Here is a 25,989-nt window from a genome sequence, read left to right on the forward strand (position 1 = left end):
GGACCATGGACACAAATGAATCCTGTATTATATTTCTCAGACATATATTCTGATTCATCAGCTACTATGACTGTGCTTCGTTCTACCTATGCATATGGAGGATGAAGTTATTTCTTAGTAACTATGAAACTATTGGTGGAAAGATAGGGGGTAAAAACACATGGGGAACTTAAAGCGGTTTGCTCAAATCTGTCTTTACCAGGAAAAGGCTCTTGTTTATTTCTTTAAAGGATGGATTTAATAATAAATGTTCTCATTGCTGTAAAGAGGTATCTGTCTTAGAATTGCACCAGACAAGCATAGTGCTGCTTGGATGTGGCAGTATTTTATGAATTCATGAGATGGGTTTCTTACATCCTTTTTTTATTCTTACTTGATCTATTGTACGTGAGAGCAGTGCCTTGGGCGTGTAAGTAGTGGTGCCTATAGTAACGCAGAATTACTGTTCGCTTTGCTGTCATGGGTCTATGAATTCGGTCCGTCATACAGAAACAATCACTATAATGTAAGCACTTACTGTCTTCATGCAGCTGATTCCCCGGTGACATTTTAAAAAGTCAGGCTTTGGCTGCAGAGTGCTTTCCATTTCTAAATGGGCTGCAGATTTGGGAGCCTTAGGGCATTTCATAGGAAGCACATGACCCTGAGTAGACACAGCAACTTTTGTGTGTCTGTAGCCACATTGATGACCAGTGTTTACCCTTGAAATTGTTTTCATCCAGAATGTTGTTTTTTTTACTTTACATTTAATTATTTGGTGCTCACACTAATTTACTACAAATGTCTAGGAGTAGAATGAATGGCTGAATAGAGGCTGGGCTGTTTGTCCAGGGTTTTTATACACTAGGTGTGGCTGTAACTTACGAGCTACTCGTAGTGGTCTCTCCACACACACTTCTCAGTGTCTATAAATTCAGGTCTTGGTTTTCACTTTATTCGAGAATGAGAAGGGCATTTGAACCCAGGAGCACTCAGAAATACATTCACAGGTTTTACCTGCATTCTCTTCTGAAAGTGAGAAGCCTAAACTCCCAAAAACAATTTCAGGATTTTTAAAATAAGTTCTACTTTCACAACAATGTGTATGTATTATCTAAATGGAAAATCATCTTCCTGCCCCTCTGGCTGCCACAGTTACAGCTGTTATTGGAATTAGTAATGAGTGACAGTCCTGAGAGACTCTGGGGACTGTGCTCTTCCTGGTCTGTAGTCAGGCTGCCTGGCCTCACAGAGATGCCATTGGTTAGAAAGAGGAGAGGGTGATTGTTCAGCATAAAACGCCAGGCTCTGCAGCGTGACCTTCACTGGGTGAATTGGTGGTGATGTTCAATACATCAGTTTCTTTCTCTACTCAGTTGTGATTCTTGTAGCAATATACAAAACCATAGAAAAGTAGGTCCTATGATATCAGAGCAGTTAGCCTGACCTAGCATGATCATAGACCATAGTACCAGAGGGTGATGCAGGGAGATCCATATATGCTTGCATGTATGTATGTATGTATGTATGTACCATGTAGGTATGTATATTTGTCTATTTCAGTCTTTCAGTTTATTTTAGTAAAGGAGGAGATTACAAGATAAAGCAGCAAGGTCTTCATGCCCTGAGAGCTAGCACCTTGAGGATTGGGCTAAATTCAGTTGCCTTCTTCAATAATATTTTTAGTCAAAATGTATCTAAACCTCTGAGCCAGAAAGTGAGTTGAGATCTCAAGTACCTCTGATGATTCTTAAATTTCAAAATCCTGTCTCCTGCCTTCACATGATTCATTGTCTCCCTTTAGTTAATAACAATAATAAGTATCTTTTCCTTTAATTCATATGCTCAGATTAAGGGCCATTAAATAACAAAGTTTTATTAATATTTGTTATGCTAATGAAGGGATTAAAGGAGTAAAAGACATGATTCCTGTCTCAAGGAGCTTACATTATAGTTTGAAGACAAACTGAGCACACATTAAATAAATGGAAATCAAATAGATGTTAATAGGTGCTGTTGCTTTATTAGCAATAAAGATCAAAAAAGTTGCAGAATACTTCCCTGTTTGATGCTAATATATACTACATTTTATAGTAGTATGTTTTATGTTTTTTCACAAAGGTCTTCTGTGTTTATGTTAAATCTCTGATTAATTATAAAGATTGTTTTAGAAATTGGTCGCTATTTCTACATTGAATAAATATTTACCAACGAAAAACTGTTGGCCACTCTGCATGCCTGGCCACTTGGAAACTAGTTCAAACTCAGGAGGAGGAGTTTAGTTCATTAGTCTTGGATTTTGTTAAGTGCGTTAAAGTATATGTCAGATCTCTGCTGCTAATTTATTTGTGAGTTTGGGAACTCCTTCAGTAAGAAATGAAACTTCTCAGGAGGTCATTTGCTGAATAATGATTATCCATGTTTCTTCTTCGTTTTACCAGAAAGGGGCAATGTACCCCACTTTTTGAGCCCTCTTTCAATATGGGACCGTACCTTCTGTAATCGTTAAATTAAATAAATGTAACTTTGTCTTGGTTTTTGCACAATTGCAGTATTAATGTAGAGGGCTCCCCATCCCCGCTTCCCTTCCTGTGTTTTCCAGGCAGTCAGATGCCTCCTCAGCCACCTGGGAGCCAGTCAGAATCCAGTTCCCATCCTGCCTTGAGCCAGTCACCAATGCCACAGGAAAGAGGTCAGTCTTCAGTTCATATCTTATATATCTTTGTGTTTTGAGTATATAAGACTTACATGAATTTGGTCATCTTTCCATCTCCTTGTAGATAATGTTTCTTCCTCAGATGAACAAAATAAGAACATACGTACAACAAATATGGAAGAGAAGGATGCTTTCTTGCAGATTAGGTGAAGTTTGACCAAGCACAGTTCAAGACGCAAAGAATATATAGGTCCACATAGCACCCATGAAGCATAGTTTATACATGACTATAGTCTGACAGTTGATCTAGCCAAGTAAAAGTGACTGTTAATGATGCGATTTGGGTATCAGTCCTAATGAAGTAAAATGTTGGAGTGTGTGTATGTTCAGCTGTTTTGATCAATTATATATCCCAGGATACTTAAACAGTAAAGATTTAAACACAGAGTAAGACCTTGTATTATACAATTGTAGTATCTTAGAACTAGAGCCAACCCGAGAGATTGTAGAGTCGCATCACCTCAACTTAACAACTAAAGAAACTGAGGACCAGAGAGCTGGTCATACTATCCTCGTTGTCAGAGGATAGTTAGGGCCAGAGCCAGAAAAAAGAACACAGGCTTTTCCTGAAGCCCTTGGACACGTGGGTTGTCCCACATCTGCAGACTCTTTGATCTTTAGCTCAGTTGTGCACATTCACCCCACATATTATTGCCTTGGTTGCGGCCTTTGGCCCTCATTTGTTTATGTCTGTCTACTTTCTCTCCTTCTGTAGTAAAGCTGCTTTTGTTGGTGCTGATTTTCATCCAGACTAGTGCAGACCAGGGTTTACACGCCTACCACACCTACCACACCACATGGTGCTGTGTCAACGCACTTCCCCCGCCAGTGAGCCAGTGGGAGCACGTGAAGCGTGTCACTTGTGCTCTCCCTCAGGCGCATCCAGAAGACGGAAGTGGCTAGCTTGGTAGCTGCTGTTTAAAGGCTCCCGCCCCTCACTCTTATAATTATGCCTGTATGAGTTGTACAGATGATGATTTGCTTCTAATTGGAATTAAAAGGTTTCAGTTATTTTACATGTTTAATAACTCAGCGCCTCATGCTTTTAGAAAGTAATGCCAGTCAGAAGATGGATTAGTCCTAGCTACGTATCAATTGTGTTAAAATGAATATTTAGTAGGAATAAAGTGAAATTTTTATTTTCTGATACCGCTACATATTTAACTTTTTAATTATAATTTAATGTATAGCTAACACATTAATTCCCTTATTGAGATACTACAGTATGTCTTGCTAATGGGATAGTTAATGGTTTTCAAACTACAGGGTGTATAGGAATTACCTGGAGAACTGGTTAAAAGAGACTTCTGGGCCACACACAGCCCCAGATTTCTGACTCAGTAGGCTTGTGGTGGGCCACTTAAGATCTGCATTTTGGACACGTTCCCAGCTATTGCTGATGCTGCTGATCTGAGGACCATACTTTGAGAACCACTGCCTTAATGATACTATAATGTGTTCTGATAATTGTGTGGTATGTGCACTTGTTTCTCTAAACTTCCCACTGAATCCTCCTGCGAACCAGTCTTGCACCTCACATCCTTTTTCTGTGTTAACTGCTCGGGTCTCTGGTCCTCTGGAAGTTCATGGAGGGCATCCTGGCACCACGCAAGGGGGAGTTCTCTCCAAACTCCTTCACTTGCCCTTGGGTTGCACCTGCATTGTGTCGCCAGGTCAGGGAGGTGGAGAAAATGAAGCATGAGAGACACTGTCCTGCACTGGAAACCTGCTCGGGCCAGAGCCAGAGCTAAGATGAAGACATTTGTCATTTCCTTTAACGCTCACCATAACCCTGTACCGCCATTCCCACTGGGGGAGTCCACTTCTCCGGCAAGCATCCGAGGGTAAGAGGTTCCCTATTTGGAAGTACTACAATTCTCACCTTTATTGCTAAGAATTAAAAGAGAGAAACCCCTTCCAGATCGTCCAGCAATGTGGCCCCCAACCTCTTGCAGCTAATATGTGTTTAAGAAATTTGAAAATGTAGGGCGCCTGGGTGGCTCAGTCAGTTAAGCGACTGCCTTTGGCTCAGGTCATGATCCTGGAGTCCCTGGATCGAGTCCCGCATCGGGCTCCCTGCTCGGCAGGGAGCCTGCTTCTCCCTCTGACCCTCCCCCCCACCATGTGCTCTCTCATTCTCTCTCTCTCAAATAAATAAATAAAATCTTTAAAAAAAAAAAAAAAGAAATTTGAAAATGTAAAAAGCCAAATGTGACCCATGCTGACACAATGAGAAAACACAGTTAAATTAAACTTTTAACTTAAACAAGCACCTGGTGGTGCAGTCAGTTAAGCATCCAACTCTTGGTTTTGGCTCAGGTGGTGATCTCAGGGTCCTGAGATCAAGCCCCACGTCGGGCTCTGCGCCCAGCATGGAGTCTTCTTAGGACTCTCTTTCACTCTCCCTTTGCCCCTCCCTCCTGAAAATAAATAAATAAATCTTAAAAAAAAACTTTTAGCTTAAACAAATACATTAGCAAGCAAAATCTAGAGTTTTCTTCTGGTGTCACTATGTAAAAACCATTGTGTAGATATGTTATTTTTTTTCCATCTTCATTGTATATAGTGTGGTTTTGGTAACTGCTAATGGATACATAACAATCTGGGTGGTTATAATGTCCATTTCCTTCAAATAGCAAATATAAATTTTATAATTTGCTAAATCTGAACTGATTTTTATGAATATGTTCCCCAAACTTCCTCTGAAAGGCTGCTAAAGATGTTATGTGCATCCCTTATGTGCCTTTTGTTGGATGGAGAGCCCCCTAAACGGGAAAACTTTGTATTTCCAAACAGCTCGTAAATGATGCTTTGCCATGGGATGCCTGGGTGGCTCAGTCGGTTAAGCATCTGCCTTCGGCCCAGGTCATGATCCTGGGGTCCTGGGATTGAGCCCCGTGTCAGGCTCCCTGCTCAGCAGGGAGTCTGCTTCTCCCTCTCCTTCTACCCCTCCCCCTGCTTGTTCTTTCTCTCTCTCTCTCTCAAATAAGTAAAATCTTTTAAAAAAAAAATGATACTTTGCCATGTGTGAGTTAAATTTCTACCAAAATTGGACAGCAAAAAAAATTTTTTTTTGATGGCTTTGTTATTTGTTAAAATCTAGGAAGAAATGTTAATTCTTAATGATATTTGATCAGGTATTTTAGTGACAAATGACACAGTCATTATAATGCTTTGATAGAATATAACATTTTTCTTGTCTGTTTTATCATCATTGGGTGTGTACCAACAGTATATACAGTACAAAGTAGATTTGAGAAAACACTTGCTAGAAAATTCCCCGGTGTTGAAAATTCCCCATGTATTGAAAAGTAATTTAGCTTCATGTATGCCTTTACAATTGATATATCCACCTGCCCCTATTGAGGGAAGTGAGGAAAGAAACAGAGAGGAAAAAAGTATGTTGATGAGTTAGCATCTTCAAAAAAAAAAAAAAATTCTCTTAGAAACCATGGACCTTGATAGACAAGAACATAGCTCCTATGCTGCTGAGTACTAAAATAACCAAGTTGAGCAATTCCTTTTACACTTATTTTGTTTTAATAAGTAAGATTAAGATAAGAGAGTAAGATTCCAGTTACACACATCTTTAATGTATCTACGGGGGGAAGTGCCTGGGTGGCTCAGATGGTTAAGCATCTGCCTTCAGCTCAGGTCATAATCCCAGGGTCCTGGGATCGAGGCCCACGTCGGGCTCTTGGCTCACCGGGGAGTCTGCTTCTCCCTCTCCCTCTGCCTCTCCCCCTGCTCATGCGCTCTCTCTCTTTCGCTCTCTATTTCTGTGTCTCAGGTGAATAAATAAAATCTTTAAAAAAATAAAAATCTACAGAGAATAGATTTTTCTCTAATAGGAAAAAATCTAGAAACATACTTGCCTGGAGACAATGGCACAAAGCAAGAGATGCAGCCTACTTCTGTTTGGTGGTGTGGTTTCCTGGTTATTCCCCAGAGTCCTCATGAAAGACAGCAGGACTGTTAACGCTACTCAGAAGCCTGGCTCCCCCCAGGCTCAGGAAGCTGAACTCTTGCCCTGCCATCATTCCTTCCTACTTGGTCCTTGGATTCCTGTGCAGGAAGAACATGTCTTAATAAACTCTATACTCTGTTGAGAATTTTGCAAACCTCAAGCTGTCCTGGGATCTGAACCACATTTGTATCTGCAAGGCCATGTCCTCTTCCCAGAGCTGGTTGCTGAGTCAGGTGCAGAGTCGGTATCTGCCCAGATTCCCAGCAGCCCTACAGTGCCCTCCGATCTGGTGGGTCTGGGGCCAAGTCTGTCTAAGGTCATCAGTCACAAATCCATTTCCCCACATTGTATGTATGCAAACATAACTGAGTTTCTGCAGTTTTATATTTTCCATCTACAAAAGCTATGTTTGCAAGGAAATATGGATATGGCCAGTGTCCCCAGGTACAAAGAAAGGGACACATTTTAGGTATTTATTGGCCTCTTTGCTGTCCTATAGTGCTGTCCCTACACTCTGATCTGCTCTCCCATACAGCACCTGGCTTAGCGCTCTCCTCTTTGCCCCTCATGTAGTGCTAGAACCTCCTACTAACTGAATAAAGAAAATGAGTTCAAATTCTTTGGTCTTAACTGCTTCATTATTGATGTAAGTTTAAAAGAAGAAAGGTCAAAACTTCAGTTTAGTCTTCTGTAACACATTCGCCACTGGGTTTTATCTTAAATCTTCTCTCTGTAGTCCTCACATAACAAAATGAAGAATTGCTGTTAAAGCCCTTCACCAAAAAATCAAGCAGTATAAATTATGCCACCCAAGGCATTGGAGAAAGCATCCAGATAATGCTAAAAAAAAACTAAAATAAATGTTACGAGAAAATCTTAGCTAACAAGTTTAGGTTAGTTTTATCCTTCTTGTATAATCTTCAACTTGTATATCTTAAAATTTGAAGAGAGCAATAGGAAATGGCTTCCTAATGTGTTGCCCTGTTTTCCAAGAGGGCTTGGAGGGAATATCTACTCAGTCATCTGAGTAGATAAATAAGTATAATTATTATTAACATTAAAATGATTGCATTTTTAACCCCCATAAAATGTTAAGCTTAATGAAACTAGCAAATGCCCTTCTAGTTATTGGATTAGCAATTAGGTGAAAACGTTTCAAGAAGGCTTATTTATTTGGACAGATGTAGAGAGGTCAGAATTAATTTTTTGAAAACCTTTTAATTGAATTCCCTTTTAATTTTCACAGTGGTGTCTAGTTAAATATTCATGGTAATGCTGGTGGTTTTCTGAAGGTCTGAACTAGATCTGGATTCTCAGAATCAACGTAGGTGATTTAACCCTTTTCATCTGGGAGGTCAGCAGGGACTTCCTTAGTGTAATCCCATAGCATTTGAATAATTAGAAGGTAGTAATGAGGATTTAATTAGTCCTTGAGATATGCTGAAAGCAGAGCCACTACGAACTTTCCCTTTTGGACACGGATTGCAAGCAGAGTTGACGCTTCTGCAGGACTGTGATGTGCTAGGAAATGTATTCTGTTGCTGGAGGAGGCTCTTTGGCACCATTCTGTGACCGTCAGATCTGCATGGAAGGTATCCTGGGTGAAATCTTCCAGAATTACTGAATAGCACCCTCCCCCCCACCCGCCTTCATTCTTGTCCATCTACATGACACCCTTTCTTCTCTTTTTACTATTTAAACAGAGTTGTAGTCAAAGCGCACAGGCTTACTGTACCTGATGGAGAATTGGCTTTCTCTGTTACCAGTGACAGCACATTAGACAAGCTAGACGAGTGGTGGGTTTACTCTGTAGTACACAAGGACAATAGACAAGGAGAAAATAACAAAATCCAGCCAAACTCTGTTCTTGAACGCGCTGTCTGACTAAAGAGTCCCAAAATTCCAGTCTTTGGAATCTGATCTTCACAATGATATTTATCAGTAACTCCATGTTTATGAATATAAAGAGTGCCATTATCCAGAAAAGGTGTGTAGCACAGAGGTGGGATGGGACATTTAGATGTTTTTCTTGTGTGCCCACCCTGAAAAGGTGAATCAGAATTTGTATACGTCACAAGTATGAGGTTTCGAATGTACCTATTTTGTGTAGACTGAATAGACTACATCTTCATTTTTCTCCTATTTTTTCTTTTGTTATTAATCCCAAATGTTAACTGACTTGGTACAATTTTATTCTCACTGCTTAGTGGTATGTTTGATCTTCTTTCTGAAGTCCAAACAGAATTCCTCATCAAATTTCTAGGCACATTCTATTTGCTTAGGGCAAATCTTTCTTACTTTTAATGCCAAGGGCAAGAAAAGAAAGCTCTTAAAATTAATCGAGTCTTTTACTATAAATTAGATCGAGCTCTTGAGGGCCAGAACTGAATTTTTTTTAGACTCTGTATTTCTATGTCTACAACAGAGCCTCATGTATAGTAGATGTTCAACCAAGTTTGAGCTGGACAACACAAAATAATGCAGCCTTCACACCAATTCAGAAGTTTCAAATGGTTTCAGAGCACAGAACAATCAAAGAACAAAATATCTTGTGTTCTTAAATTTTAATTTAAGAATATTGTCTCAATTTTACCATGATAGGTCATTTGCTGTGGTGTAGGCTGTTTCCCTCTCTTAAGACATGGTGGGCATTTTGATCTTGCACCAAATGAAAGCTACCACTTCTGCTACCCATCCTCCCTGGACGTATTTCTATAACTGTACAGACATGACATCAGGCTGAGCTGGAGTCTTCCCACCTGCAGCCTGGCATTAAATGAGTTGTCCAGAGGCCACTGCACCCCCCCCCACCTTACCCCAACCAGGCTCTTTATATCTTAGGAATATTTAAATGGAAATAAGTAAAAATTTTGAGAAGTTTTTAATGCTATTAGCTGGATTCATGGCAATATTTAGATCACAATTAGTTTTGAAAATTTTTTAATGATTTTGAATATCTTAATTGACCTAACTTCTTAATTTTCGAGAACAGATTAACAAGTTAGCTCAAAAATGGAGACCACCAAGATGATTGTTAAGGAGTTGGAAGTAGGATTGAAGATTTTTTTTTTCTGTTTCTGCAAACCACAGAAACGATTTGTTCCTCTTTCTTTTGGATTCTCAGTTTTAATATGACAGTAAATCTGCACATTCTGAAATGTTTTCATGGGGTATGTTGGTTATCAGAAAGTGTTCTCTTACTTGACCTTTCTAATTACCCTTGATATATAAAGGTGTTCTTACCATTTGTGAGCGCACCAAACATAAAATGGTGCTGCCTTTCAGCACAAGGCTATTATCAAAAAGAGAAAATGTATCACTTTCCAAATGTCTTGCTGTGTAAGTCTAGTAGATCAACGTGTTAAAGCATTAGCGATCGTCTGCCCCCACCCCCAGATGCAATTAATTCAGCCTCCGCTCTTAATTGAGGACTCCTTTTTTTATAATCCGTGACAGACGAAAATAAAGTCAAATGGGAGGTCATATACAAGAGAGAGTATCTAGGAAGCTGTTTGTAATTTCCTCAGCCCCAGAGCTCTGCCTCTGGGCTGGATTGTAGACCCAGCCAATGCTAGCCTAGTGAAGGAAATAACAGCATAGGGCTTGTATCAGGGTTATCCTTCCATTCCTCTTAAGTCCGCTATCCAGAGATCTGCTCACCAAAAAGCTGGGAAAACAAATATCACATACAATAAAAGTCCCATTATATTCACTGAGGAATCGTCAGTCGAAACTTTAGAATATTTTCAAAGGTGCATGGTTTTGTCACTCTTGCTATATGCAATAATTTTTTCGAATTGCCAATTAAAGCTTGCTTTTAATAGTTAACCTCATTTGTAATTGGCTCATTATTCTTCACTGGAAGTATTTGAGAACATCTGGATCTTAGGTAAATTCCACATTGTGTATTACATGCACTTATTTGTAATAACGTGTTTTCTCCTGTGCCTTATGGGTCTGTACCTCAGGGAAGGACCATTGTCTGCCCAGTTTGCCAAGCCAGAAGGCTAGAAGGCATCCTGGATGCCTTTTTCTCTCCTATCTGCCCCCCACTAGTCATCATGTTCCGTGAACTCTACCCCTGCAGTGTATTCCATGCATCCCCTCTTCTTGGTGTCCGCTGTCACTGCCCTGCCCCAGGCACCCCCGCTCCCTGGGTACCTTCAGCAACCTCCCAGCTCTTCTTCCTGTCTCAGCTGTGTTCCCTTTCAGTCACTTTTCCATGCTAAGTCTGGAATGGTCTTCTCCAGGCGGCTGGTTGGATTATGTGATTCCCTGCAGCCCAGGAGCCCCCCTTTGCCTTGGAGGAAGGCTGCACTGAGGTGCTTGTTTATGAGGCTGTTTCTTACCCCATGCCAGCCTTCCTTTCTGGCCTTACCTCTCATCACCCCGCTGCCTCTCATCTCCAGCCAACCGAACCTCTTTTAAGATCTTTATATAAACTCTTCTCTCCGTCATTTTTGCCACCCACACCTTGACCCCAACCCCACCCTGGCATGCCCCTCCCTTGCCCATCTTTACTGATCCTTCGGGCCCTCCATAGCCTGGCACCTGGTAGGTCTTTGAGTCCATATTTGCTACACGAACAAATGAAGGAAGCATTACCTGTCGCAGTGGTGCTCCCAACAGCCAGGCACCGTCCCAGTGAGCCTGGCTGTGCTCAGGACCCATTGTCGGGATTATCAGTGGAATTCTCCGTGACCAGAGCTCTGGGACCGATGGTAAGGACCACTGGCCCTGTTCAGTCTCCTACCTGCATGCTTGTGTAGTACATGCTTTTTCTCATTTTAATCTTCAGGGAGTTTGAAAGCAAAAAACCTGGCTTTAGGTGCAAGCTTTACCACTTAACTAGTTTTGTGACCTTGGACAATTAAATCTCTGCTTCCTCATATATAAAATGAGGATCAGTGTCCTTTGGATTTATTGCATGGATCAAATGCAACCTTGTATACAAAGGTTATAAATTGGGAAGCCCTGGGCGCCTGGATGGCTCAGTCGGTTGAGTGTCCCGACTCTTGATTTCGGCTCAGATCATAATTTCAGGGTCATGAGGTTGGGCTCCATGCTGGGCATGGAACCTGCTTAAGATCCTCTCTCTCCCTCTCCAAAAAAAAATAAAAAATAAAATAAATTGTGAAGCCCTATGCAAATACTAATAATAAACATAAGCATCAGGCACAAAAGATTCAGGGGAGACCTGGGTTGTGAAAGCCTTGAAAAGCAGTTTCTTTGCTGCTTCCAGCACATAGTAACACACATAAAATTGTCTTTGCTCTCTGCACCGAAGCGGACTTTTGCAACTAATACTCGAAAGATTTGTGTAAGGAAAGGCTGGGTATTTTGCCCCCATCTACCATCTGGGTAATCAGTCTGATCCTTCCCCGGACTCTCATTTGCCCAGTGATAGATGATGTCAGTAGCCGAGAGGGTTCTGTGGGTGTGGATGGGGAGAGCTTAGATGCTCACGTCTGTGCCCCTGCATTATAGGGCGCTGCAGTGGCAGGAAAGGAAGAGGGAGCGATTCTGCCAGTTAACCTGATAGCACAGCTGGGAGAGCGCTGGGGGGCCTGGGTTACAGCCTTGAACGGGTCATTAGTTTTTGTCTTCCTCTAAGCAGTTCATGTTGTGAAGAGAAGCAGGCAGGCAAATAAACACTGGAGATATTAAAATGTAACAAGAATATTCTTTAAAATCTATTTTTCTCCCCAAATGGGAATCTGACACCTATTTGGGATGAGAAATCGCTCTGTCTGTCTTTATAGTCGGGAGACTCTCTGCTTAGGTGGTACAGCGTGTGACCATTATTTCACACATGTGGGGAAACATCTTTTACTGAACTGGCTTGAAGAAACAAGGCAGTTCTGTGAATTTTTAACAGATGCCAACGTGAAAACAAATTGTCCATGTGCCAAAGGAAAAACGTGCTTTGCTTTCCAGTGGCTCATAGAACCTTGGTGCTTTACTGGTGTCCTGACGGTGCTAGAGCTTTCCAGAGGCACCTCTGATGAAGAAATGACATTTTTGTGTAATTGGTCCTATGCTCTCTTGCTCCCCTGCATTAGCCTGGGCACTCTTGCTCTTCCTTTGCTGTTTTCTCTTTGATGCACAGGATGAACTGTGGTTTGGGCTTTGTGTTTGCCTCAGTGTTTTCCAACAGGATTTAAAAGTCCCTTACAGTTGTAGAATTTGTTGGGCTGCCTGAAGAGGAAGAGGATGTATGTTTGGAGGCTTAGATCCACGTTAAGATGCCTTCCAATTTAATAACCTGAAATTTCCCATTTTTGCTTGACTATGTCTTTGACCTTGTTTCTAAATCAGGTTTGTACACCCTTCGACTTAGGGATGCACTTCCATTAGATGACCCTTGCCCCTGTCAGTGACTGTTCTGGAGTTGGGACAGCCTGCCATTGCCTATTTGGATTCGCAAAGCTTTCCACTGTATTTTCTTCTATCTCATCTCCCCCAAATATGTCTTCTGGCCACTTTACTTTTTATCTTAAATATAATTTCATTCTATTTTTGAGAATTTTTGAAGTCCTCCTAAAGGTATCTCTGTCTTATCCAATGAAGAGTTTTTCCTCATTCCTGCAGCATAAAAAATAGTCTATGTTCATCTCTTATGTGGAAAATGTGATTCGTTTATAATGGTTGTGCAAATCAGTTTAATTTCTTTTAATATGTTAAGGTTTAGATAGTAACACTGGATCTTTCCTATAAAACAATTTTTTCCAGATAAGAGAATTATATAACTTTTTTTAAAACCAGGAAAAATATCCACTTAATAAACCACAAATACTACAGTGCTGAAGAAAATATTCGAAAGGTCCTAAAAACTCACTTAATCTAATAGTAATAAAAAGAAAGATTTTAGAAATGCTAATTCTCAATTAGACCAATTTTCTAAGTTGACAACAAGGGATTTTTTTTTTTTTTTTAATTCAGAAAGAAAAAATGTCTCTTTGGCTTAGTCTCTAATATGGGTCTCTATTATGGAGATCAGTAGCATTTTTCCTAAACTTAACATTACTTACAGCGCCATGTAATAAGAATAGATTGTTTGTCTTGAATTTTCCACTGATACTAATACAAATATCTGTAGAAGAATGACACTAAAGAAAACAGTCCTTAACGTGCAGACTGAGTGAGTCCAGGTAAGATTCTGGCAACCCTCCCTCCATTCCCATCTTTAGCTATTGATTGGTTACATAGAATATAGCAACCAAAAAATTATCAAATTGTAATTAAATATCTAAACTAACACAGTGTGCCTTTGGAATACACGTTAGGGCAAGTTATTAGCATCTTACTAGGTGGCGGAAACAAGCCTGGCTAAGATTAGGCTTTTCTCACATGAGCTTCAGAGCTCCATGACAGGGCCCCAGCCAAAGGGCAAGCACTTCTTCCTTCTGGCCCAAGGTCTCAGGTGGTCTTTCTTATAAGTAGAAAGAGAATTGTCTTCTTTAACTACCCCTCCCCCACGCGTGCGTGTGCACACACACACAAACCTAATGGGTTGATTCATCCATTGCATAAATGATTATCAAGCTAGTCATTAGTCATAGGTCCTTATAACCCAATGGTCAACAAAAGTCAAGATCCTTGCTCTTTACCTTAATAGTCAATTCAGGCACTTGACAGGAATCTTGATATTTCTCTCTGTCTCTCTGTATCTTTCTCTCTCTCTCTCTCTCTCTCTCTCTCATTTCAGTGGGCAAACTGGGGAATCTGCCAGATCAGGAAGGTTGTATGCTGAGTCTTATGCTGCTCAGAGCTAATCAGTATTGTAGCTATTGGTTGCGTGGCCTGAAACTGACAAGCTTAGCTTTTCTGAGCCAAATAACATGGCCGGCCAATTATTTCTGGAACTAGCTCTCTGGAAAAGGGCAATGCTTTCTGGATAGTCGACTGGGTGAGGCAAGCTACCCATCAGCTGCGACTGGCTCTGTTGGAGGAGGTGTAGAGCAGGCAGGCCCAGACGACGACACAGCGTGTGCTGCCTGGGGAAGGGCAGCAGGCTGTTTGCCCAGAGCCTCACAGGGTATGGCATTTGTCACCTCAGTGAATGCACCACGGTCCAGGGACTTGCAGCTCTTTTTGGCTTCACTGTGACGGATGGTTTGTAGGGGAGCCTGGCAAAGGGAAGCTAGTTCGGAAACTTGGGCGTCATTCCAACAGGAAATAAATGGTGGGTTGTCTTTAAAATAATATGAATAATAACAGCTATCACTTAGGGAGCCTTTCCCTGTGTGCAGGCCCTGAGCTGCGTGGTGTTCATATCGTTTTCTCATTTAATCTTAGGAATGTAGGCTCGCTTGTCATCTGCATGTTGCAGAAAAGGAAGCAGGCTTAACTATTAACTAACTGGCCTGAAGTCCCCTAACTATGAGTGTCACTTTGCAGTGACAGTGGAGATGGACCAAGTGGATGTATTTGGCCGATATTTAGGGGACAGAAACAGCCATGCTTTCTGCTTGTTGGGATTTGAGCTGTCAATTGTGCCTTCCTTGAAAAGCCGTCTTCCTTTCCCTGGAAACAGTTCTTCAACTATACTGTGAATTGAGGAGCCAGGCCACCATGTTTATGAAGGTCTTTTTGTAAAGCAAAAGTAAATGGGCTCGTAATGAACGTGTTTTCTTACTCATTAAAAACACGTATTTGGTGCCAGTTCTGTGCCCAGCCCCTCACCTGGTCCCGAAGAAGCAGATGCGGAGAGAATGGGTTTGTGGGCTGCAGCAGGCGGCTGTTTGGGCAGAAACAGGCACATGAGCCTGTAATTTGGCAGTGAGGTACCTACTGTGCCTCATGGTGCTTTCTGAGCCTACGAAGCACCTGCTTTTCTGGAAGGCCGAGGAGTGCCGTGGAAGAGAGCAGGAGTGGGGCTGGGAAAGACTGGAGTCTGTGCGCTACACGGAGACGAACGGCCTGTGGACACACTGTGGGACACACTATGAAAACCGCATACTCACCAGAGGACACGGTCTAGCATTTTGTTTTCAAACCGTGCCTCCAATTAGTGAGTTTTTAATTGAAAAAAAAAAAAAATTTAAATAGCAGAGTGCATTTCACATAATAAGGGTGGAAATTGTTTTGTGAAGCAGTGTGCGTGTGAACCAGCCTGTGAGTATATAAACATAGGCTCACCTACACACACTGGATCGTGATATAAAATCTGTTTCTCCCCTATGGATTGTGGTTAGCAATGTTTTAATACTTTGTGAGCCTCAGGGTCTTCATAGTTGTTTTGAAGTTTAAATGAGCTAATAAAGAACTAAGCTATTAGCATGTAATGTATGTTCATTAAATGTCAACTGTTATTGACAGTGAGTGGCAACATTGTCTGGCACATGACAAGTAGTCAATAAACATTTATTAAGTGAAGGGACACGCCCAGGCTTGCCGGTCTAAAGCAACCTGGTGCCCACGGGGAGAAAAAAGTGTCTGACTGATCAAAACCGAGTGGGGACGCTATGATGGAGCTGGAGAAATAGGTCAGGCCAAATTTGGAAAGACTTGTGTGCTGGCCTAATAAGTTTGGACTTCATTCTGTTAAGCAATCAAGAGTCAGGGACTAGTTTTTGAACAAACACGATCGACAAATCCCTGGAGCGATGAGGAAGGACGGGATTCAGAGCATAAGTGAAGGCGTGGGCCTTGCGTATGAGTGAAAGATCCCCTTCTGCTGAGAGCAAAACACAGGAGGTTGGGGCGTGGACATGGATGTTGGTGGGTGAGGGGGCAGGACGTCGTGAGGGCTGGTGCTGCCCGCCCCCGGGTTCCGTGGCTTCATCAGCTCCCTTGGTCATCGTTCCCTGTGTGATAGGTTTTATTTTAAGTTCTTCCAAGACAAGGATCATATCGTGTCCTTTTTCTCAGGGCTCTCTCATTCTCCCCACCTTCCGTGAGTGTCAGAGTAGAATTGGAGCTCGCTGGGAGAAGGTGTGTGTCAGGCTGTTGTGTTGAGTCCCCTAGTGTGATCGCTGAGATCCGAGCTCGCACGGGGAAGGAAGGGCTCGCGGCATCACTGCAAAGGAGACAGTCATGCTTTTGTCTGGTGTCCTCATGGTGGCTTTCGGTTTAGAAAAGCACTTCTGCATATGCTGTCCTTATTTCACTCAGAATGATCCTGGAAGGGGGGAAGGAAGGTGGTGCGGTTACACACAAGCGAGCCCGTGGGTCCACACAGTGGGTCGTAGAGGCAGCTCCTGACCCACGTCTCATGACTGCAAACAGACGCGGCGTGTTTCCTTTGCTCTGAGGGTGTAGCTTTCCCTCTCTGTCCCCCCCAGCAAAGGGCAGCTCTGATGTTTCATATCAGAAGTGCACCTGTTCGTTTGGAACGTGGTAGTACAAGCGTGTGTGTCTGTATACACATGTAGTGAAGGACTCAGAAATAGCGAGTTCATTTATATAGACTTTCTGTGGATTTATGGTACAGATGAAATATATAAGGGATGTTTTCATAGGCAGTTTCTATGATTTTTCAATAAGTACTTTGTATAATGTAAATAATACTTATCTCATTTATAATCCAAAATTTGTATTTCCCCACATTAGTTACTTGGGGCATACAATTCCATAATACACCCAGTAATAAAATATACTTTCATAATATATAAGAAATGAATTTTGTACTTTCTAAATTTCCCTTACTAGAAAGTTTGGTTTTCTAAATTCAGATGGCTTGTAACCAGCGAAACTTCACACCTTTTTTAAAAAGCAGCTTTATTCTCTCAGCTGTCAGTTTTTCTATTCATAAACTATGTCGCAAGCTGTCGTTTTATAATAACTTTCTAAAAGAAGCAAAATACAATCAAATAAATATGTCGCCATAAATAGGTAGAAAATTCTTGGTTGAAATTTGGTTTTTGGAAACATTTTTACATTTATTTCATTCAAAACAAAGGTTAAAATCAAAACAAAGCAAGAAGTATCCCAAATAAATATACATGGAAATCACAAACTTGATTAGATTTTTCCTAGGGAAAAACGTGCTGAAGGCAGAATTGAGAACTAGAGCTAGAAGTGTCCCTGTAAGGACTGTGTTCCCTCCTTCTCCTCCCCATTGAACAGCTGGCGGGACTGCAACCAGACAGGTTCTGTGCACGGCAGACGCGGGAGGCCAGGGCCAGCCGCCCGGCTCGGTGCCCTCGCGGCCTCACGAGCTGCTGCTCTTGCTTTTCTTTTGTGAATGTGTAGTAGTACCAGCTACTAATTACTGAAAGCCCGCTGTTCCGGGCACCCACGATATTCTCTCATTTAATCCCCACAGCATCTCTGTGAAGTAGATGCAATTGCCCCTGTTCTACAGATGAGGATGCAAATAATAGACATGCAGAGTTTCTATCTTGAGAATGAAAAGTAGAAATGTTTCCTTTTTAGCCAACTTTTGTCTTCAAATTTTTCATCAATTTGTTTAAACTATGGTAATAGTCAGAAACCTCTTGAGAATACAGTTCTGTCCATAATGGAAACCTTTTTTGGTAGGATTACAGCCAGCATGTAACTGTGATTATATGTTACAGATCACTTTACTTGCATCCTCACTGGTCTCCTGCAGTCCTTTCTTCATGCTGCAGGTTATAACAGAATTAGCTTTCAGAAATGTAAGTCAGATCATACCGCTTTCCTGCTAAGACAGCCCGTGGTCCTTGCTACTGTTGATCTCAGTGAAGGACCACATTCCCCCCGGATTGCAGGTACAAGAGCTTCGGTGAGCCGTATCACTGTTGCGTAACAGAAGCCGTATCTGCAAGATGAAATACCTCGTAGTCAGGATGTAGAGTGACTAACAGAAAGGTGGGCAAATTATATAAATGGTTCTAGGAAAGGAACAAAAAACAGCTACTAAGCAAAATGTTCCCCGTTACTCATGATAAGAGAAATACAAAATCAAACACAAATTATAAAACACCTCCAAAAAGATACATTACAAACCATTGCCCCTGGTGTGGGGAACTCAGTGGTAAGAGAGAGGGATGCAGTAGTCCCTCCCTCCACACCCCCACTCCCCTCCGTGCTTTCACTTTCCCAGTCTCCGCAGCCAGCCACACTCCAGAAGCAGATGATCCTCCTTTTTTTTTTTTTAAGATTTTATTTATTTATTTGAGAGAGAGAGAATGAGAGAGAGAGAGCACATGAGAGGGGGGAGGGTCAGAGGGAGAAGCAGACTCCCCGCTGAGCAGGGAGCCCGATGCGGGACTCGATCCCGGGACTCCAGGATCATGACCTGAGCTGAAGGCAGTCGCTTAACCAACTGAGCCACCCAGGCGCCCCGATGATCCTCCTTCTGACATAGGATTAGACGATCAGTAGTGGCTAATGCTACGTCACAACCCCTGCGTCATACCCCTCACACCCTCATCTCCTCCTGTGGGCATTTTATCGTTTCACATCATCCCAGAAAGAAGAAGGGTGGGTATGGTACAGGATGTTGAGAGAGAGAGAGAGAGAGACCACATTCATACAGATTTTATTCAGTATTTTGTTGTAATTGTTCTATTCTGTATTAGTTACTGCTGTTCATCTCTTAACTGTGCCCAATTTATGAATTAAATTTTATCATAGGCGTGTTTGCATAGGGAAAAGCCTAGTATATGTAGGGCTCTGTACCATCCGCAGCTCCAGGCATCCACTGGGGGTCTTGGAACATATTCCCCTCCCCACCCCACCCCACCCCCGCAGGTAAAGGGAGACGACTGTATGTATATGTTCCTAAACTTTTGTATCATATTTTGAATTTGTAGACAGTTACACAAGTACTAGAGTAACATGGGTTCCACATATTTAAATTAAAAAATGTATAAAAGCTAGCTTGTTCACTCTAGCTAGAAGGTACATCTGAATAGGTGGGGTATTCAGGAGTTGAAAGATATTCGTGGCACTTCATAAAGCAGGAAAGTAGCATCCAGTCCCTTTTCTATATCCCATTTTAGAGCACCAAACACTTTTGCATGGTATTCCGGTTGATCTTACCACTCATCTTCATTTTAAGATGTGGGAACCGAGGCTCAGATAAATTCTGATTTGCCTAAGGTCTCACAGCTAGTTCAATCAGTGCCCACTGTAAGATGTTTCTTTACGTACCTGTCTCCCCAAGAAGATGCTGAGCTAGCGACGCAAACAAGACTGTACTGTAGGCCTCGTGTTCCCAGTTGACTGCCATCAGGTGATTTTAGCTCAGAAGGGAGTCAGGCAAGTGACGTCACCTTCTCCTTTCATTGTCTTGGGGAATACATGGAAAGAGATGAGTCTCGTCCAAAACATAAAATGAGATTTCAGAAAGCTCTTGTAAGTGGTGCCATTGCAAAAGCAATACACAGAAAAATAGCTTCACAATTTTAATTTCTGTGGAAGGAGAGTGGATTCCATACCCCATAGAACCTTGTCTCTGGGTTGTGGCATTTGACTCTGTGACATACTCCATTTGAATTTGCGTTAATATTCTACCTCTTCTGGAGTCTTTCACAAACTTGATTTTCTGCCAGTGATGAGTCAGATAATTCAAATGGAACATGGCATATATATTTTTAAGGACTGAGCAAATAGAAATAAAGAAATAACTTGCCCAGGTAAGAATTGTTAGAACTCATCTGAACAAACCTTAAGCCTGTTAAGTGTCCCAGAGGCAGCAGGAACCCAAAGATGGACTGTATCATCAGAGGTTCTAAATCCTTCAGCATGAAGACTTTCATGGTTGAAGTGAAATTTAATGCCCAAGAAAAGGACCTGTGTTACTTTCTTTAATGAAGAAGATAGCAGTCACTCTCTAAAAGAAAGAAAGACAAACCCACACAATCTGTATGGAATTTAAACACATTTTTTATTAAACAGGACTCTATATGAAACTCTTGAGAATTTTATAGTAAAGCTTAGATAAATATTTCATGAAACATCTTAAGATGCAATCATTTATAGTAATTTTAGTGCTCTGATTTCTGTTTGTTTTCGGATTTAAAAAAGCAAACATTTTCTATGATGATTTATATCTGGGAGCTGCCAATTGAGCCCAATTTCATAAGACTTATCTTTATAAATAAATGGAATAGGATAATAGAGAACAGCTCTACTTACTTGTATTTTATATCTTAACTCTTTAGACAGAAGCAATGTTGAAAGATCTTTTTTTTTTCCTAACTGAAATATAAACCATGGCCTTTATAAAAGTCCGACCTCATTTATCCCCCTAAGTTGAAGCTGCCTTTGGATCTGGGTATCATCTTCCCTCCAGCTGCCTCAGAGACTCTTCGGCCACGACTGCTCTAGGTCCTCTGGAATAAACCAGCCCCCCCCACTCGGCAGCATACTGGAGCCTTCACGTGACGTGTGAGAACTCTCACCAACCCAGACTCCTGGGTTCTGGGAGTTGATCAAACTGCCCTTCCTTAGCATGCTGGTTTGATGGTGTCAGCTTTTTCTTAGAGACAGGTCTTGATTTGGGGTACTCTGTCTACATGTCTACATGAGTCTTCCACGGCTCATTCTACATACTTGCTTATATTTACCCAAACTACTGATGATGTGGATATACCTTGACATGATGATCCTGCATCATTTAAAGATGTATTTTCTTTATCCATTTGGACAACTACCTACCTGCTAAACACTTACTTTGTTGTGCACCACGGTCTGTGGAGTGCATGAGGAATTTAATATTCATTCAATAAATAGTTAACCTACCATGTGCCAGACACCCTGCTGCCACGTTTGGACGCACTAGTGGGACAGACATGATCCTTGCCCTCACGGAGCTGAGGTTTTAGTGGGCACAGGAAGGCTAAGTGAGTCCCAAATACAGTAAAATGATGGCGGGTTATGAGAAGCGCTGTGAAGAAACTCAAGTGAGAAATGGCCAGGGTGGTGCAGCCCCAGGGCGTGCAGCCCAGGAAGGGGACTTGGAGGTGAGCAGAAATCAGCAGGTGGAAGAGCATTCTCAGGAGGGGGAGCAGGAGAGAAAAATGCTTTGTTGATGTTACCTGCAAGGAGCCACAGGACATGTGGTCAGAGTGAGAGCGGCAACGCTTAACCACGGAGGAGGCCACAGGTCGTGGTCAAAGGTTTGCATTTGGTTCCCAGGTTCCTGGGAAGCCTTGAGGGGTTTCATGCAGAAAAGATACGCTCTGATCTCCTTTTTTATTCCTGAAAGATGATTCTGGCAGCTTTGTGGAAAGTAAGGGAAAGGAGCAAAGTGGGGGGTGGGTGGTGGTTGAGGCTGAGAGAGCTGAGTAGAGTTGGGGGTTGAGGAGGAAGATGGTAGCAGGCCAGGCATCTGCAGGAGTGGAAGAGTGGAAGAGCAGCCCGAGAGACATTCCAGAAGCGCAGGCAACAAGATGGGCACATACCTGGAGAACAAGGGGAGGGAGGAAGGAATCCCGGGAGTCAGGGGATTCTGACAGGAGCGTCTGGGTGAGTTCTGGTGCCATTGGTAGAGACGGGGAGACCCCAGGCATGGTAGGTTTGCGGGAGGAGGTCAGAGTTCTGTTTTGGAATAGCAGAATCTGCTCCAAACCCACCCCTTGTTCACAGTGTACCCGTAAGGGGTGGTATGAGCTGGGGTTCATGGGTCTGCAGCACTTTAGGAGTCAAGGTGAAGGATCGTTACTCAGGAGATCAGGGGGCAGAGCAGTTCTGAGCAGTTCCGAGCAGGGGGGAGCAGGATACTGGCCCAACCTTGAGAAGAGGGGCGGGATGTTTAGGTGGCCGGAGACATGCATCCCAGAGATCGGGTGCAGGGGCTCTGAGAGGGCGCTCACAACGTGTCTGGCCTGGCAGGAATAAAAGGCTGGCAGCGTAAGGGGGGCCAGGGTGTTACTGTTGCTTTTTGTAGGGGCCTCATCTCCCAAGAGAGGTTAAGCTTGCTTCCTCTTCTCTCTCTTCTCCTTTCCCTAGCTCAAGCCCATGATCCACTGGGTTCGCAGAAACTCTAATGGGCTTTCAGAGTTAGGACTGGGGGAGGCCCAGAGGACCCACTTTGGGGTTGAGACACCTTTAGATGTTTCTTTAGGGGAGTCTCACAGCACCCATCTTCTCCCCCATCCACTTTCCACACAATTCCATGTCCATTTTGTCACCTGCACTTATATATTTCCATTTATTTCCCACCTAGGTTTTATGGCAGGCACACAAAGAAACCCTCAGATGTCTCAGTATGGACCTCAACAGACAGGACCATCCATGTCGCCTCATCCTTCTCCTGGAGGCCAGATGCATCCTGGAATCAGTAGCTTTCAGCAGAGTAACTCAAGTGGGACTTATGGTCCACAGATGAGCCAGTATGGACCACAAGGTAAACACCGTTTCTCAAAAATGCATTGCAGTAGGCTGTAGAAGGTTTGTGAATATGTTAGTCCTTCAAGGTCTTAATAATATAAAAACCTTTTAAGATCCCATTATTTGTTACCTGACAGATTTGTAAAGTTAATGCAAACCCACAGTCCTTCAGTTGCCCGCAGTGATGGGAAGAATAATTATAGCAAGTATTCATTAAGCATTCATACATCAGACACTATGGTAACTGCTCTTTAATATGTGTGTTACTAATAAAGGAGTAAATCCGTTTCTGTGATGTAGTTTGAAATGCTTGTTGAGAAATAGACACAGGCCTTGTCTTCAAAAAGTTTCTAATTTAAAACATGGGTTTCATTATGTTGAATTCTGACTGTGTCCCCCGTCTCTCCATAACTATCTTTGTAACAATGTGCTCAGTACTCAGAAGGGTGTTGTCTCATGACATCCACTCCCAGTTTTCTCCAAAGTTCTGCGTCCGGTAAAAAGCAGCTCTCATTTTCTCAGTCAGTACCAGTCTTACTCTGCAAAGACAGAACAAAGCCTGAAATGGACATGTCTTTCAAAAAGGATAGGGGGCACCTGGCTGGCTCAGTTGGTGGAGCAGGCAACTCTTGACCTCGGGGCTGTAAGTTTGAGCCCCACGTTGGGTGTAGAGATTACTTAAAAATAAAATCTTTAGGGCGCCTGGGTGGCTCAGTCGGTTAAGCGACTGCCTTCGGCTCAGGTCGTGATCCTGGAGTCCCTGGATCGAGTCCCGCATCGGGCTCCCTGCTCGGCAGGGAGTCTGCTTCTCCCTCTGACCCTCCCCCCATCATGATCTCTCTCTCTGTCTCATTCTCTCTCTCAAATAAATAAATAAAATCTTTAAAAAAAATAAAGTAAAATAAAATCTTTAAAATTAAAAAAAAAAAAAAGGAAGATAAGGCAAGAGTTGGAAAATAATGGAACCATGCCCAAAATGCACTGTTTACATTCTGCCTTCCTGGAATTTGATGTATGTTTTGTCATGTACATGTAGGATCCTTTTATCAAGGTTTTTAACCTGATATATTTTTTTTCTAAGACACTTTTGGCAGTAAGACATTTGAATTTCACACCTTCTTTATGTTTTGTTTATTTAAATTAGACATTAATGGATAATTTAGAATAAGAAATCTGGCGCAATTCCCAGAGTTTCCTCAAAAATATCAGGAATATTCCGAGTGAAGATGATGAATGCCTACTAGGAAATTGTAGTAAAACAACAGTCAAGTCAGGTCTCCTCCTGTTAAATAAAGTCGTCTTCTTCTATGAAGACGTTTGTGTGTGTTTAGCAAACCACTGAGCTCTGTCGAAGTTCGTTGAGCGTCTCCAGCCATGAAGCCAGCCCTCACAAGGCGAGACGATCCTCTGAGAAGGCCTTGGCACCTTCTTGACTTTTCATCCAGTGTTCCTCAGGAAAGCTTTTCTTTCTATTTATAGTACTTCACGGTTTGAAAATGGAGTTATCAATGTATTTGTCTTGTTCTTGAAGATTGCTTTCCGAAAGATCATCAGCACCTTCAATATTCCCAACATCACATGGTTTCCTTTCCTCGAGTTGCTTTATTATTTTACATCCCAACTCTTTCTGTTGTTAGGAAAAACGATACTAGAACCCCCAAAACAAAACTTTGTGGTTCACCCCTTCCTGCCTTTGTCCATACGTGGAGTGGATGTAGACTTTGTGTTTTGCTTGATTCCCTTTACACCATGTCATTAATTGCTTCCCGTGATCAGTAAAACCCTAGGAATTTAGGTCTCACCTGACAGTGGCAGTCTGCCCTGTTCCCGTTCCCTGGCAGCCCCAGGAGGCTGTGACATGGAGACGTTTGTCGCTGCGCTGAGGCAGGTCAGTGAGGCGCTCAGGTGGAAGACCGCATCACTGCCCACGGGACCCCATCCGGCGGCTCTCTTCAAAACTGGTTTCTTTGACCCTTGTGGAAAGGAGAAAACTTGAGTGAAAGTCAGAAAAGCAGCTGTGATATACACAGAAAATGAGGACTTGGGCTCAGAATGTAATTGGAGACAAGGTCAGAGCCTATTATTCTCAGAATTGGGAGTGGCTAAAGGTCTGGGACTTAGCTGCTAAAACTCACGAGGGCTTCGTATAATCTTCAAAATTGGTCTGTCTTCTCTTAAATAATTCACTCTTGCAACCTCATCCTCTGCTGTTCTCAGAATAAGGGAAGATAGAACCTTGACTATCTGATGAGTCTTTTGTGAACAGTTAAGCGCTTATGCTATCGAGTTAATAGCAGGAAGGGCCATTTCTATAGAATGGATTTCTTCGAATAAAACCCTCAGTTTTCTGGAATAATTGAACATTAAGATTCATAATTTAAGAGCAATGAACCTGTGAGGGTTCTCATCCAAACTGCTATGTGTCCTTGGAAAATTGCTTTCTCTTTGGGAATTACTTTTCCTCTAGAAAATGAGAAAATTTGATCATGTTACTTTGGAATTTGCTTCCAATTCTAATGTTCTACAGTCTAAATCTTGCTTCAACTCCACAGCCTTTTATATCAATGCAACCTGCTGGATCCACTACATAACATTTTGGCTATATAGTCAAGAAGGTATTTCTTTTAAGGCAAAAATGCTGAGTGTAGGTTGATACTCGAAACCATTTAGAATAATGAGGATAATTTGCATACTCAACACTTTGTAACTTTGAAAATGAGTGCCTGCATATCTGTCCTATCTGCTGTTTCTCCTTCTCCCCGGTGACCTCTCACACACATCCACTCCGAGGTGCGCATCCTCCTGGGTCCCTTGACTGGCTCCCAGTGCTATGTGCTTAAAATCAGTGGCCTGCTACTCTGTGTTCAACTCAGAATTGTTTGCCTTTCCTCCTTGTATTCTCCAGCAAACACTAAATCACAGGACACGAATGCTTGTAACATACTGTTCAATTCAACAAATGTCCTTACTTTTGTGTTTCTTTGTTGATCCTTCTAAGTATGACACAAATGAAATATTTTTTTTCTTCCTCCTCCTAATTAACTATTCAAATTAGTAAAGC

The 25,989-nt window shown here is 42.2% G+C and overlaps 1 protein-coding gene across 4 annotated transcripts in view; it reads left to right on the forward strand.

Annotated features, from left to right (window-relative positions):
* LOC118001952 (AT-rich interactive domain-containing protein 1B-like) overlaps nt 1–25,989 on the forward strand; it is a 436,994-nt gene that overhangs the window by 338,259 nt on the left and 72,746 nt on the right. For all 4 annotated transcript variants that reach the window (XM_034992143.1, XM_034992146.1, XM_034992144.1 and 1 more), the window contains 2 exons: nt 2,582–2,671; nt 22,765–22,944. In XM_034992143.1, coding sequence (XP_034848034.1) covers nt 2,582–2,671; nt 22,765–22,944 — 270 coding nt within the window. The remainder of the gene's footprint in view (nt 1–2,581; nt 2,672–22,764; nt 22,945–25,989) is intronic.

Source organism: Mirounga leonina, unplaced genomic scaffold (assembly GCF_011800145.1).
Source record: "Mirounga leonina isolate KUSES-001 unplaced genomic scaffold, KU_Mleo_1.0 Mir_55, whole genome shotgun sequence".
Lineage (NCBI taxonomy): Eukaryota > Metazoa > Chordata > Mammalia > Carnivora > Phocidae > Mirounga > Mirounga leonina.